A 15,414-nucleotide genomic window follows, 5' to 3' on the forward strand; every position below is an offset into this window, starting at 1 on the left:
AAAGGTGTACAAGACAGTAGTGAGACCAGCTATGCTGTATGGGTTAGAGACTGTAGCAGTGAGGAAAAGACAAGAGGCAGAGATGGAGGTAGCAGAAATGAGGATGTTGAGGTTCTCTTTAGGAGGGACCAGGATAGACAGGATTGGGAATGAGCACATCAGAGGGACAGCTCAGGTCGGCTGTTTTAGGGACAAGGTCAGAGATGTGCAAAGGAGGGATAGTGGTTATATTGGTAGAAGGATGTTGGAGATGGAGCTGCCAGGCAAGAGGTCAAGAGGAAGGCCAAAGAGGAGATATATGGATGTGCTAAAAGAGGACATGAAGTTAACTGGTGTGAGAGTAGAGGATGCTGAGGATAGAGTTAGGTGGAAACAGATGATTCGCTGTGGCGACCCCTAACAGGAACAGCTGAAAGAAGAAGAAGAAGAAGAAGAAGATTCATTTGCACATTGTTCATATGCTGATACTGTATATTTATCTTTATCCTTGCACTATTTACATCCATTGAAGTGTTCACTCATGTAACTTATCTTCTTATTCTGCACTGTTTCATTCCATTTCATCCCATTGCACTAGTATTTTATAAACTTAATGTACCTTATCCATTACTTGTAATTTAAATCCATAATCTGTTGTACAATGTAAGTTATCCTACATATCTCACTGTAAATATCAATTGTACATATCCATCGGTAAATTAGTTCTGACTGTTCATACTGTAGATACTGCTCACTCTTCACTGCTGTTATTACACTTCTGGTTAGATGCTAAACTGCATTTCGTTGCCTTGTACTTGTACAATGACAATAAAGTAATCTAATCTAATCTAATCTAATAGTTAAATCTCTTTTGCTGCAGTAAGTAATTTAATTAACCTTAATAAAAACCGGAAGTCAATAGTACTTTTCCGTATGGTAATGTGATCTAAGTCGGACCGGTCCACACAGACACCCCTCTCTGTTCCAGCTGTTTGGTTCCTTCCAGGTGTGGCGCTCAGGTAATTATCAGCACCTGGAGCAGACACATAACTGAGGATGTGTTACTGTAGTGTGAGGTATGAATGATTACTCAGCTTATTGACAACAGTATGTCTTTAATACATCTGTAAATTACAAAGAATTACTTCAGAACTTCTGTATTTAAAGTGCTTTTAGTAGTTGACATAAAAGTAATTAACATTAGTGTTTGCTTGTTGCCCTTTACTGTAATTAGCAAATAAGTTATTGTTTTTGTCAAACTAAAACACTACTGAGATACGTATGTCCTACAAAACAAGAGATGGATATAAGTTTTTTTTAAATGTAGAGTCAGGACTTAAATAGTGTAAGTAAAAAATGTAGCTACATGTTGAAAATCTGAACTTTGTCAACACTGTTAACTACAACAGCTAACTTAACCTGCCATTATTCCTAGAAGAAGCCTTTTCTGTCACATTACTAGACAGTAAATAATTAAAGTGTTAATTATTAAGCTGTAAGTTCATTATAGTGTAAATAATGACAGGGAGCGGTTTAATGATAAGCAGCAACTAAAGCTGATGATTGTATGAATAGATGAACAGCTAGAGGTGGTGTCACATGACAGGAAAGGTTTGCTTCTGAATGTCATGTTTCATTTTAATAGGAACAGAGGCAGCACAGCAGAGATGGCAGAAGACTGGAGTGGAGCTATGGGACCTCAGGTAAGATCTTACTGTGGCTTACTGATAATGTCCAACAGTGAACAGATATGAATTTTTGTTTGATGCTAAGTGTGTCTTCATTGTGTGTCATTTTATCAGCAGCAGGAAACACTACAAACAAACGGGGACAGAGGACACAGCTGTTTCTACAACTGAAGGTAAGGAGAAATGGTTTGATGTTTTCTATTGTTTGCTTTAGTTATTGTGATCCCCAAAAGGCAGATTGGTAAGGTACAGTCACATTAGTTCCACTGGTAAAACTAAGGACATCACCAGGCCCAAAATCACTAGCAGCACCCCTGTCCCCATTATTATGGTTTTTGTGACTATAAAGATTTCCCTCACTGTTGTGATTAATTAGGAGACCTATCCAGTGTGTTGCTGAACTCTGACATTAGTATCAAAGAGTATAGAAGCAAAGAGACGAAGCTTTGGTGCGTTTTTCACAATCACCACTAGATGACGCCAGCTGTGCTTGGTTGTAGTGGTCTTGTTAAAAGTGCTTTACAGATGGCTGACGAGACAAAGTAAAGGTGACCAGTAATAACCTAAACAAAACAATCACACCAATTTAAAGAATTGTTAAAGATAAATGAACCCCATTAAAGGACGTTTTTCTTCTTCACTGTCACCAGGTTCCTACTCCAGCGGGATTTGTTGGGTTTTTCCTCTCTAATAAAGTATAAATAAAGTGTGCTAGAATGATCATTAGGACAGAGAAATTAAGGAGTAACCTGTTTCTATAGTAAAAGGTGGTGTGCTGTCAGATTAAAGGTTTTGTAAAGACAAGCAGGTGTTCCTCTGAACATGCCCTAAATTAACATGTTAATGCATCCAAGCACTGCTACACAGCCCTAAATTCACCTGTGTTAGGGTGTAGTATTGTTGTAGACAAGAACAATTAGACGCTCATTCATCAGTCAAGCAAGACTTTATAAGTATCGCATCTTTCATTCAAAGTGCTTTAGGCTACAGATAGCCTAACAAAAGACAGAGTAAATGAGAACACTGATAAAAAAATTGGTGGTTCCTCAAATTGGATTTATATTTTTCCCCTCAAGGCTAAATCAGAGGAAATTAGGGAGTATCTTTTGCATGTCTGTGTCCCACAGTTCCAAGCACACTGGTTCCTGGTGTAGACTGAGACAACGCCAGAAATCTTTGGACATAGCACCACAGCACCACAGCACCACGCTGAACTATACCCTTTTATGTCTCAGCACCAGAGAACTTAAATTAATTGTATTGCTTCTGCACTCTTTGTCAGCAGTGCACTACAGTGCGTTCACTGCCGGGACTTTTCTGATAGAGGCGCTCGCGTACTCCCTCTTGTGGTCAATGTTGGTAACGGCGCTTTTAGGCTTTTCATCTGAACAATGCACAAACCTGTGTACAGGAATCAGGAGCACCGGTATAACCATACCACAAACAATAGATAAAACATGACCTTAGACTTTAACTTGTAATTGAAATTTTAAAGTTGTATTACTAATCCTGGGTAGTTTGTGAATTTCCTATGGGGGATCGAAATAGTCTTATGATTATTTTTTTTTTTGTTTAATCTTTAAACTAACTAAAGTTAACCAGTAAATGTAGTGCAGTAAAATGACCATGCTTTTAAAAATAATATAATTCTACTTAAGTATACATGAGTAAATGTACTTGCTTTCCACCACTGCTATCCACACTTAACCTTACTTTAGCATTTTTAATTGTCAGTGAATACAGGAAGAGAGTTGACTTGGAGAACAAAACTTGTAACACACTATACAGCTGATTTATTTGATTACTGTCACACATGACCAGGTTTCCTTCATTGTCAGTGCATTTCATAGGCCAGCAAAATGTCCAGTACATTCCAAAACTTAGAGTAAAAGTGCAACTTCTCAATAAGAATCAAACACGCACAGACAAATAATACATCCACCACTGCATCTGTCGGGTAAACAACTGATGAAAATGCTGTGCTGCTCCTTAGCTGGAAGACAGAAAAAGTTGGAGGGATGTGTTTCTCAATGGCTGTAAGGAAGCAGAAACTGTTTCTTACTTTGTGCTGTGATGCTTTGAGAGTGTGAGACTAACATTTAGTTTTAGGGGAAAAACAACAACAAAAATGAAGCTGAACCTCTGATGGAACGACGTCTCTTTACAAAAAAGTGGCTCTGAAACTAAGAGCAATTTAAGAGCAAGAAGGGCGATAAACACGCAGTCAATAAAAATATTTATTTGCGTTACAAAACAAGCAAATTTGGTTAAAAGCTTTTACAACATCCATTTAGAACTAAGTAAAGCAGACACAAGAAGTATACTTGTTGCCGTCAATGTGAAAAGATACTTTGCTATGATGATCATGCATGTAGGAAAGCTTCCATCCACTGCAAAAAAAAAAAAAACAACAAACTAATTACAAAAGCAGAAAGACAGAAATTGTGTGGTAGTTACCTTCAGATGCATCACTCAGATTTGGTTATTTGTCAGTCTGTGACATGCCATTCTAGCACTGGCACTTATTCAACATGCCGATATTAATATAGCATCAAACAAGAATGAACTCAATCAGAATTTATTGAGAGATAAGTATACCTACATGCACATAATTCACCTGATATTAACCCAAGTGAAGGTCAAACTATCGCTGCCCAAGTTTATGTAAACGCGTCAAATCATAATCAGTGTTAAGTGTCACCTAATTAAAAGACAGTTCCACAACTTTTACATATGATGATTGGTTTCTTATATGGAGTACAAGGAGCAAACATTATGATAATGCAGTAGGACATTTTGGACAAGACCACATCCCTTAATCTGGAGCTACAGCCAGTAGACCATTAGCTTAGCCTAGCATAAGGATTAGAAGGCTAAGAGAGTAGTGTTGTCCCATCTTTTTAAACACCTCAAAATTCAAACATGCTTTTATTTCAGTGCTGCTAGAAAACTCTTCACCTCCGCCTATGGATCCGAAGAGTGTGTGCATGTAAATATACTCGGTGACAGTGAAAGAGGATACAATTTTAGTACTGCAAACTGAAATACAGATCGCTGCAAGCGTTTACAGGGTGGAATTTATGAGACAGTTCTCTAATTATGTGGGTTTAGATATTTTAGAAAAGTCACTTCACCTGTGTGATACCATAGCTTACAAAAAGGAAGAAGGAAACAACCATATCCAGGTCAATGAGCCAAACCTGAAACTTGGAGCGTCATTCTTAGAGCATCGGATTTTAAGGCTGTGTAAATGGAGTACCATTAGCTGTACGAGAGTATGGTTTTATTGACAGTGGATTATTAAAAATGCGATCTACCGTACAAAAACATGTACTTCAAGGCTTCGTGAACTTCATGAGCGAGATTTGAGAACACCTTCAGTCATGCCGTCTCTGTCCTCCTCCCCAGGGTACATTCCTCTTTAGGTCAGTGCAGGTCATGCTTTCATTTAATAAATGTCACTCGTGTGTGTGCACTCACACACACACACATTCCTCAATCTTTAATTTCAACATCCAAGGTACAGACTGAAGAAATTAGGATTTGATTGCAGAGTTTTTCCAAAGTGGTTTGCTATAAACCCAGCCTTCACCCTGGAGGAGGAGAGAAAACTTCAGTCAATAAATTCAAAGTTTTCTGCAGTGACTTCACATAAATGTTTAATCCAACAAGGTCACCCTCTGTTTAAAAATGATTTATGTTGTATAAAACCAAAGTGGGGGGAAAAAGTGAACATTGTACTTTTTGGCAACAAGGGCACAAATGAGACTTTTCTTTGCAACAGACAAAAAATAAACTACACAGTGCTACTGCAGGTTTCATCCTTCACATTTAAAGCTGTTAAAGATTTTTTTTTGACCCCTCTGAATGTCACTTCAATCCAGTTTCACAACCACACTGGCAAAAATGCAACAATGATATGAAGAAAAATCAGTTGAGTATTTGTGTTACATATGACTAAAGTAAACAACAACATGGAATGAATGTACCACATAAAAGCACGACTAAGGTTAATGCAACAGTATAAAAGTTTGGTCGCTTTAACGTTAAGTTGATTCTTTTAACCTCGGACAACAGGCTGAAATGAAGAAGCTGCAGCAGGAGATGGAGGTGATTTCTCCACAGAGTCAGTGCAGGCAGCCTGAGGCTATGCTGGGTTTGTTTTGACTGGGCCTGTGTCCTGGGCTGCTGTTTCCTGCCAGGAAAGTACTCCAACCTGACAGGTTTATACAGTAATAACCCCAAAGCCCAGTGATTATAGACTACATCATGTGTCTGGGAATATGTTGTGTTCAACTTGCTCACCTCTCTGTCAAAATATCTGGTCCTCCAAGCAGTTTCTGTCTCAGCGCGGTGTCTCTCCTCCGTCCGCTGCCTTTCCTCCAGAATCCTCTTGTGCTCTGTGGCTTTGTCAATATCCTTCTGCCGTAAGGATTCTGTCACATGCTGCCACAGGCGCCTGATTCACCAAAAAATAGTCAGTTTAAATCACAAGCTTTTAACAGGATGTCCCTAAACAAAGAAAGCACAAATTGCAACAAATAAAACTAAAAGAAAATGATTAAGTGCAGAAATCCACTTCTTGTGACCTGGACTCAGTTGGCTGCTGCTTCTCGATGGGTCGGACGAGCTTCCTTGTAACAGGTAGCTTGGTAACGTCAACCACCCTCGTCTCTCCGCTGGTGTAGCTGAACTCCAAAACACCATTCCACTCGCCCTGCACACGACACACCACCGCATTGGTAGGGTTGTGCTTCACCTCCCCTGTTACCCTACATTTGGGACAGGAAATTAAAATCAATAAAAAAAGCACAGATTCACTACACGAAACTGCTTATATGAAAACTATGACATCGTTTAGTGAACAACAACTGAAACATAAAACTAAATGGTAAAAACAGTTTGGTATCTACATTTACAGAAAAACTAACAATGAATTCAATAACATATACCAGTCATTTCACTAATAATAACCAATGTGACGTCGGTGGAATGGACAACACAGAAAGGACCTACTTGTGCAGTTTGCCACCATAAAAGGGTTTAGTTTGGAAAGTGATGACTGCTGAGTAGCCTGATTTGGCACAGGTGATGGTGACTTTGCCTCCCAGTTCCACCCATGGAACTGTGAGGATGGAGCGTGCATATGCACAGGGCAGCGTGAAGGTGTACTCTTCATCGTGCTCTAGCAAATATAGGCAACCTGGAAAAACAATTAAAACAGAAGCATTAGGGGCAAGAATAAAACTCAGACATATGTGCCAATATTAGCTGAATGCACAATACACAGTGAAGCTGGTGGTGTCAGTGATTTGTCTTCTGTTTGTTCACTAGCTTAACTTGTGTTGCCGTGATCATGTACACACTGCATGCACTCTCAGTGCACATGAACGGTAGTCTATCCTACTAGGCTACGCAGTGACTGTGTGGACTGTCTGTGTTTTTATTTTTATTTTTTGTAAAGTGACATTCTTGATATCAGCTCACATTAAGATATCTTAGACTACATACTGTATATATTACACACCCACAGATTTGATTTCTTGCTCCAGCTATTCTTGTTTTAGAACAGAGTCAAGATATCAATACTCAGGATGCTGGCTTACCTTCACCTATCATGGAGACCCCGATAGACATCCCCATGAACTTGCTCTTGGTCCACACATGCGTGTTCACACACATCTGCCTCTCTTGGCATTCAGTATAGAAACCAGACACAGGGGGGTGGTGTGACACCTGCTCTGCCACAAAACGCACTTGGTAGGGGTCCCGGGAGGCGGCTGGGTCGGGGCTTCCCTGTGAGGGTTCCTTGGCAGCCTCTGGCTTCCTGGGTACCTTCCAGGAACAGTGGAAGGTCTCACCGATGATGGGGTTGTAGGGTTTCTTGGCAATGGCACCCTTGCGGCCCTCGTGGAAGGAGGTGAGGTAGTACTCAACAAACCGGACCATGCGGTCCTCAGGGCTGCTGCCGTCGGTGATGGCCACAAAGAGGTCTGGGTGTGACATGAAGTCGGCGTACATCTCTAGCAGAGAGCGCTTCTCAAGGATGAAGGTGGGAAGGACCACCTGGGGAAAAGTTGAGGAGAAAATCACATATTGATCAGCTCTTGTTGTACACATAGCATCGAAGGCAGTAGCTAATTGAGCAAGTGACATGTACCCAAGGTCAGTGTTTATGGGATCTCCATTTGCGGTAAAGCCAGTGGATCCACCAGATAACTGCAACTAATCAGAAACCCAAGAGGAGGGTATCCAAATACTAAAACAAAGTGACACTGGAAGATACAATGTCTGTCGAGGGCTCAGCTTGTGGTGTATTTAAGACGTGTGTGTTGAGGACTAGTTAATTGCTACGCAATGCCTGCTAGGGTTGTTCTAAATCAGATGATTAAAAACAGACGCTCACAGTGATCCCAGCTCCTGATCCAGCCAGGCCTGTTCTCTGATCCAGGGTCACTGTATACAGTACTTTCTCCATTATGAAAAGTTATGTTCTCTGTCTAGTTGAATTTTTTTTGTGACTTGCAACACGAGATGCTAGGACATCATTAATGAATATTTTCATAAGGAATTCATTTACCAATTATTTTCACATTTAATAGATTAAAAAGACAAAGCCAAAAAACAAAAAGCCCCGAGGGCCTAAAGTGATGTTTTACAAATATCTGTTTTGACCAACCGTCCAAAAACAAACACACTGGGTTTACCATAATATCAGTACAAGAAAAGCATCAAATCTTAACATCTGAGAAACTGCACCCAGCAAATATTTGGCAATTTTACTTGAACAATTCAGTCAATTTTCAGATTAAGTGTATGTTTTTTGTTTGTTTTGATCGACTAATATATTAAAATGCTAACTGCTGCATCTCTAAGGCAAGTACCAGTATGTATTATGTGTAACATCAGCAAAATAATTTAAAAGTACAAATATCTAAATATTCACGGTCTGTTGTTCCTCCAAATCAGCTGACTAAAAAAATGAAACTATAAATGGAGAACTTTCACAGGGAAGGAGCCTGTGAGCAATGTTGTGGATGACCAAAGTTCAAGTCACATCACAACCTACAGTATAGTAGGTTCTGCTGCAAACAGCCAATCTAAGCACCTGGAAAGACTCTTCACACCTCCCATAGTGGGACTTTTGATCTGAAATCAATATAATCCTCCATAAACTCCCTCTGTCATATCACAGGAAGACAAAGTGTGGGAAGAGTTGGTGGTGGAACAGCAGCTCAGGCGTACATGGAACTCGACCTACCCGTGTGAGGTCCATGCCCAGCTTCAGCTGCGACAGCAGGTGTAGGATGACACTACGCTCCTCCTCCACCACACCCAGGTCTTCCTCCTCGTCTGTGAAGGAGTCTTCCACTTCATCCTCTGCACTGATCTCTTCTTGTTCCTAAAAGAGGGAAGGGAGGGGAATACGATTTATTCAATGACCTGCTTGAATGACTCCACAGAAAAGGTGACTGTTTATGCTGTGGAACAGGAATAACTGCTTAAAGCCAAATATGGAAATGCAATGCTTTATGGCTGAATTAATGGAAATAACCAACATGCTGGTACAACTTTCTCCAGCAGAACAGTGGGCATCATTCTGTTGCACTTACCCCAGGGAAGCTGCAGGACTCGGGGCTGCTGAGCTCAACACATATCCTCTCCAACGGACCCTCTGCCGCTGGAAAGCTGCTGCTGTTCTTCAGGATGTCGGGCAGCTTGGGCTCCAGCCATTCAATGGTGGGTCCTGCCATGGATAGGGGAAAGCACAACGGTGGGTTCAGAGGTACTCACAGTTATATCCCCCCTCCCTCCCAAGTTCCCCTGAGTCTCACAGCTGTGCACACACACACACATGTAGTTCTACCCCTGGACTACCATTCCCCACACAAACACCCCACAACTGCCTGGCTGCTGAGTGGACAGATGGCTTAGAAAACCGTCCTAGACCACAGGAGTGGAAACCCAACCCCACCTTTGAGTGTCAGGATACTTGGGCCACGCCGTCAGGAAACATCCTCCTCTGATTGGCTAAAGACTCTCGGTAGGGCGTGAGCACATTTTTATGCAAGTTTAGAGGTGGGCAGAACTCAATCAAATTCACCTTGTGCGTCACTGGACAACTTGATCTGATTGGCTTCTGCGATAAGGCTGACCTAATGAAATATACATGGAGTAATGAGACCTGCTGTGAAAAAATGGAGCATTAGCTGGATGTCTTCCCCATTTCAGACGATCCTGAATAGAGAGGTGTTGAGATATCTGAGTCCAATACTTCACTCTGTTTGTTCTTTAACACCCTAAAGCCCGTTTGTCAACGTGAAGCTGTATTAAAAGTGAATCCTGTCCACAACAGTGTTCCTGATGGATACTGCAACCACCTGAGATCTAATTACCTTCGAGACAGGTGGTAAGAATAGGCACCATTGCCTATCAATAATGCAAAACAGTTCCACTGCCCAGCAAAACTAAACTGTTCACCTAGATTGTGTGCTGACCTGCAGGAGCAAAGACTATGATTTGTCGTGAGGGCTGCATGTAGCCTCAGTTACCAGACATTCTGTCACTTATAGCACAGGAGGAGCTCATTAAGAGCACAAAAACTAAATGATAGCAGAAATACTCCTCACACAAACAGTTCAGAATCACCTCTACCTTTTCTGTGTGACAAGATTGTTAGCAAATGTAAAAAGAAACCAAGAGGAGGCAACAACCACCATATCCAGACAGTAAACACACTGACCTCCCAGGGAGCCTGTCTGCCTGGCCACCCGCTGCGGCAGCAGAAAAGCTGAAGATGTCTGGACCCAACAACCTATATAATATCAATCATTTTTGGGCTAGCCCATGCTACAAGGGGCGCAACAACCACCATATCCAGACACAGTAAACACACTGACCTCCCAGGGAGCCTGTCTGCCTGGCCACCTGCTGCAGGTGAAGGATATGCAGACACTCATTGAGGCAGTTCATGGTAGCCATGGAGGTGGCCTTGAGCATCAGCAGATCCGGGTCTAGAGGGGAGAGGCTAGGGGCTGCAGGCAGGCCCTCAATACTCTCAATCAGGTCTCTGTGCTGGCCCTGAGCCTGGCTCATCATCTGGAGGGAGATTGTGATGACAGTATGGTTATTTGGGGCGAACTGCCACATTGCAATGGGGTGTAATGTACTTTATCTGTACAGGTTCTGTTATCTCATTTAAATTAATTCAGTAAGAAAAGTGCACGCACCTCCCCAGAAAAAACTTCTTTACATGAGGTGCATAGCCCAAGGAGTAATACTACTATCGCCCACACACTGATTTGATGATCCACAAAATTGTTTACCCAGGCCAAACATTCGGTATTAACCAAAAAAAATTGTCCTTGTTTACTTTTATGTATGTATGCTATCCGTGTTTTGAGGAAATTACATTAACATAACAGTAAAAACATGCCTGCCTGCCAAATTTGGTTAGACTTCTCCATCTTATTAAAAGTGAAAATTATGGGAACTGAAAACAGCAACATTGGGGCAGCATAACAAGTTGGTCAAGATAGAGGTCAAATCCCACAAACTAACTGCACAAATAAACTGATTTAAAGGCAGTGAGAAGAACTAAATCCATAGACAACAAACTGCATGACTGCTACAGTCTACCCACACCAGAAGGACAACACTGCTCTCTTATGGACGACAACATGCATCACACAAATGGGGCAAAGTCCAAGTACTATACTTTACATTTACCCCTGCATGTTTTGTAGGAACATACTGTTGCTTGTACTTCTACGAAGCCTTTTAAGAGATCAACATTTCATTGTTGCATAGTCACACCGTCCTAAAGTTCAAGCAATAATGAAATGTAGTGCAGTGAGAAAAATGCCACCCTTAATTGATCCTCACACATTGACTCGCTCACTTTACAAAAAGATATGGCTCATATGTTATTTTTGTGGAATTCATAAGTGACAATAAAAACAAAGGTTTGCATTGTCTATTAATCACATAATTCTATCAAAATGTCTTTGGAGGATACATTTAGTTCTTCTGTTACCTCTCCTTAGGTTTGCCAGTATGGATTCATAGCCATCTGCCATGGAACAGTTTGGAAGACAGTTAAGAAGTTAATTATTGCTGCCGTTAACTGGTATTGGTAGGACAGCTTTTACAAGTACGAACAGAGTACTAGAGAGTGGTATCGGACCCGATACTAGTATTGGCATTGGCGCATCCCTAATTTCTAGCATCAGCTTGACTACATAACAAATACATCAAATGTCCTAGCAACAGATGAGAACAGTCTTATTGGTGGATCAGATGCAGATTTTCTTAATTTCACTTGTTACCTAAATTTCTGCCAAACAAAAAATCTGGCAGAATGTCCTTTAATTTTACTATGTGTACCTTACTACATATACACTAGACTGAGTGTGGTGGGTCACAGGACATATAATGATTTGATGTTGTAAAACTTGTGTCATTTTAAACCTCACACACAATTCAGACGACATGTCCTCTTTTAGCACATCCATATATCTCCTCTTTGGCCTTCCTCTTGACCTCTTGCCTGGCAGCTCCATCTCCAATCTACCAATCCATCTCCTTCTACCAATATAACCACTATCCCTCCTCATACAGTACCATAGCTCCTCTCTCAGCACTCTGTCGTACACTTTCTCTAAATCCACAAAGACCCAATGCAGCTCCTTCCGACCATCTCTATACTTCTCCATTAACATTCTCAGAGCAAAAATGGCATCAGTAGTGCTCTTTCTGGGCATGAAGCCATACTGCTGCTCACAGATATCCACTTCCTTTCTTAGCCTAGCTTCCACTACTGCTGTCTCTCCTAGACACTTCCACACCTCTACAGGTATGTCATCTGGACCAACAGCCTTTCCACTCTTCATCCTCCTCAGAGCCTTCCTCACCTCATCCTTTCTAATCTTTGCTACTTCCTGCTCTACAATATTCACCTCTTCCCCCCTTCTTTCCCTCTCATTTTCCTCATTCATCAGTTCCTCATAATACTCCTTCCATCTTCTCTGCACACTCTCCTCACTTGTTAGTACCTTTCCATCTCTGTCTTTAATCGCCCTTATCTGTTGCACATCCTTCCCATATCTATCTCTCTGTCTCACTAATCTGTACAAGTCCTTCTCACCTTCCCTCGTGTCTAACCTGGCATACAACTCATCATATAAAATGTTGAAATGAAATATCAGATGAAAATGCCCCTGTTAATTACACCCACACATTTGTGATTCAGTCTAGCTGTGTGTCCCTGAATTGCTGTACCTCTCTGGCGTCCACCAGGTAGTCCGGCAGCAGAGACCTGTTGGTGGAGTAGACTGAGGAGCTCTTGTGGACCTGCGACCAGCTGAATAAGGAGGCAGGGTTTTGGCTGGGCCGGCGCAGGGACATGGGCGAGCTGCCACTGCCTTGAGACACCATGGAGTAGCTCCGGGACTTAGGTGGGGCATTACTCTGTACAATGTAGTATTTGAAAAATATCATATGAAAAGTGTACCATTAAGAAATGAGGCCCAAGAGCTTCCATGCACATTGGCATTGATTCTACAAGTCTCTTCCTTTAATTTGACACCTGTTTGCATCAATATCCAGATCAATACTAATGATTTCTGTACTTGCTATATAAAACCTGATACATTGTTACATAAACATTGATATTTTACAGCTCTGATATATTTTTTTCCACTGCTGCTGGCTTTGTTTGCTAGCTCCTGTCAAGCGTGAGGAAGGAAAACGGGAAACTAGAAACTGTCCAGCTCACATCTGGTCTGTGCCAGAGTCGTATGCTTTATTTTGATGATTACACATGAGGTTTAAAATGCATTATAACATTAATAATACCAAAGGAACATCTTGTACCTTTCTACATCACTGTTGTACAAATTAATGACAGCATAACGACCCTTTAAACAATATTATGGCTGATATAAACTGGTCCCACAAATGTCTGTACTAACTAATATTTCATGTGCACAGTACATGAAACAATAAAAAGGAGTGTATATACAATCCAAAGATAAATATTAAGCATATTTGCAAGCAGAACCAGAACAAGCGAGAGTTATCTTTGCAAAGTCAGCGTGTGCTCTCTATCAAAATGTGCTCATGTTTGTGTCAAAGAAACACTGACTGTCTTACCTTCCCCATTGCCTCTGTGTGATGTTGTGTGCAGATCTGCAGTCTGCTTACCCAGTGCTGCCTCTCTTTGGCATCGGTGGCTGAGAGAGACATATAAAAGAAAAACAAGAAAGCAAAACCTTGTTACAGTTACTCTAGGATGAGCTTACTCAGCATCGATGCCTATTTGCTTCGTCCTCAACGGCAGCAGATAATGGAGAACATTCAGATCAATACTGTATGAACCTGATGGATGGTGATGACAGTAAGTCTGGAGTTAAAAATGGATTTGAGGGAATGAAGGTCAAGTAGGAGCACACAACCTGAGATGTAAAGGTCTGACATAACCAGTGAGAGATAGACCTACAATAACTTATTGTAGACTCACTCACAGCTGTTAATGTAAAGAAGTCAGAATATGTGTACCCACCCCTGAGTTTGTACTGCTCCCCACTGATGGCGTTGACAGTGAAAGTATGCGAGTCCTCGTCGCTGGGGGAGATGACGGCCCCTGCCAGGGGAAGCATGCCGCGGGGCTTCTGGGGCCGTGACTGCTCATTGACAAAGTACTCCAGCAAACCTGCCTCATTGTTTAAAACAAAGAACCTAAAAGCAAAAGCAACCACAACAACAGTTGTTTACCAGATAACCACTGTGGTATTACTTTGGTTGGATTAAACTAGATTACAATAATGAAATAGGCAAGTAAGGCAAATGAATACTCACAGCACTTCTTACACTTGATGTTGACATAATACATTTTAGATTGGTATTATTTATTAAACACAGGTAGAACAACTCACCTGTACTGCCATCCTGTCACCAGGTTAGTGTATTTCAACAAGTAGCCATCAATATTCTCCATGTGATCACTGCCATGAAACGTTATCAAGCAAGTGGAGACAAAGAGCACTTGATAAAACACTTGAGCAAAGTTCACACCCATGAATACAAAATAAACGCACTGCTGAATTACAGCTTTGGGGCAATATAACTCCAGTCTTACCTGATCCTAGGTGATCAACAAAAACATTTAACGCAAACTCACGAAACATGCCTTTAACTGTCTTAAATATTTGTGCGTTAGCAGAATAAACAGCTCCCTACCTATACTGCCAGCTTTTGGCACTTGCTTTCCCCGAGACTGAGGTCTTGTTCTGGGGAAAACCATCCAGCTTGCCGTCGTTTTCAGTGATTCGTACAGCCGTGGTTTCCCCTTCCATAGTCACTAGCAAAGCAACCCCCTTTAGATGCTAACTCAGCTAGCTAGCGTGAAGCTAGCCAAGTTACCAGAGATTTAAATGGACGACCAGCTTCCCTTATAATACAGAGTAAATCCGTCGGCTCATCGCGTGTCCGAACACACCACACACCCCACAGACGCCGGACTGTTAACTGGCTAGATTAAATAATGGATGATAAAACATTGTCTATTCAGCTGATACAGGGAGTAACTTGTTAGCCTGTGACTGCTAGCTCGCCTGACTGCTCTGGCAAGAACACAGTCACGTGACTCGACTCGACTTGACATCACGCGTACACTTCCATTCCCCCCCAGTAAGAATAAACATTACAATACAATAAATAAAGCTACAAAACCTGCCTTCACCACACC

At 41.5% G+C, this 15,414-nt stretch overlaps 1 protein-coding gene across 2 annotated transcripts; it reads right to left on the reverse strand.

The window, feature by feature from the left end:
* Window positions 1-3,516: 3,516 nt before the first annotated feature.
* LOC109960555 (oxysterol-binding protein-related protein 11) lies at window positions 3,517-15,352 on the reverse strand. Of its 2 annotated transcripts, none has more exons than XM_020600736.1 (13): window positions 14,907-15,352; window positions 14,603-14,671; window positions 14,230-14,405; window positions 13,821-13,900; window positions 12,948-13,136; window positions 10,568-10,766; window positions 9,281-9,414; window positions 8,929-9,069; window positions 7,274-7,733; window positions 6,684-6,870; window positions 6,257-6,439; window positions 5,973-6,126; window positions 3,517-5,260 (listed from the first exon to the last, which is right to left on the reverse strand). In XM_020600736.1, exons 1-13 carry the CDS (start codon window positions 15,020-15,022, stop codon window positions 5,204-5,206), a joined length of 2,145 nt encoding a protein of 714 aa, XP_020456392.1. In that variant the 5' UTR covers window positions 15,023-15,352; the 3' UTR covers window positions 3,517-5,203. The 2 variants fall into 2 exon arrangements, with proteins under 2 accessions (XP_020456392.1, XP_020456393.1); XM_020600737.1 differs by lacking the exon at window positions 14,907-15,352 and adding an exon at window positions 14,806-14,887.
* Window positions 15,353-15,414: the final 62 nt, after the last annotated feature.

Source organism: Monopterus albus, unplaced genomic scaffold (assembly GCF_001952655.1).
Source record: "Monopterus albus unplaced genomic scaffold, M_albus_1.0 scaffold48.1, whole genome shotgun sequence".
Classification (NCBI taxonomy): Eukaryota; Metazoa; Chordata; class Actinopteri; order Synbranchiformes; family Synbranchidae; genus Monopterus; species Monopterus albus.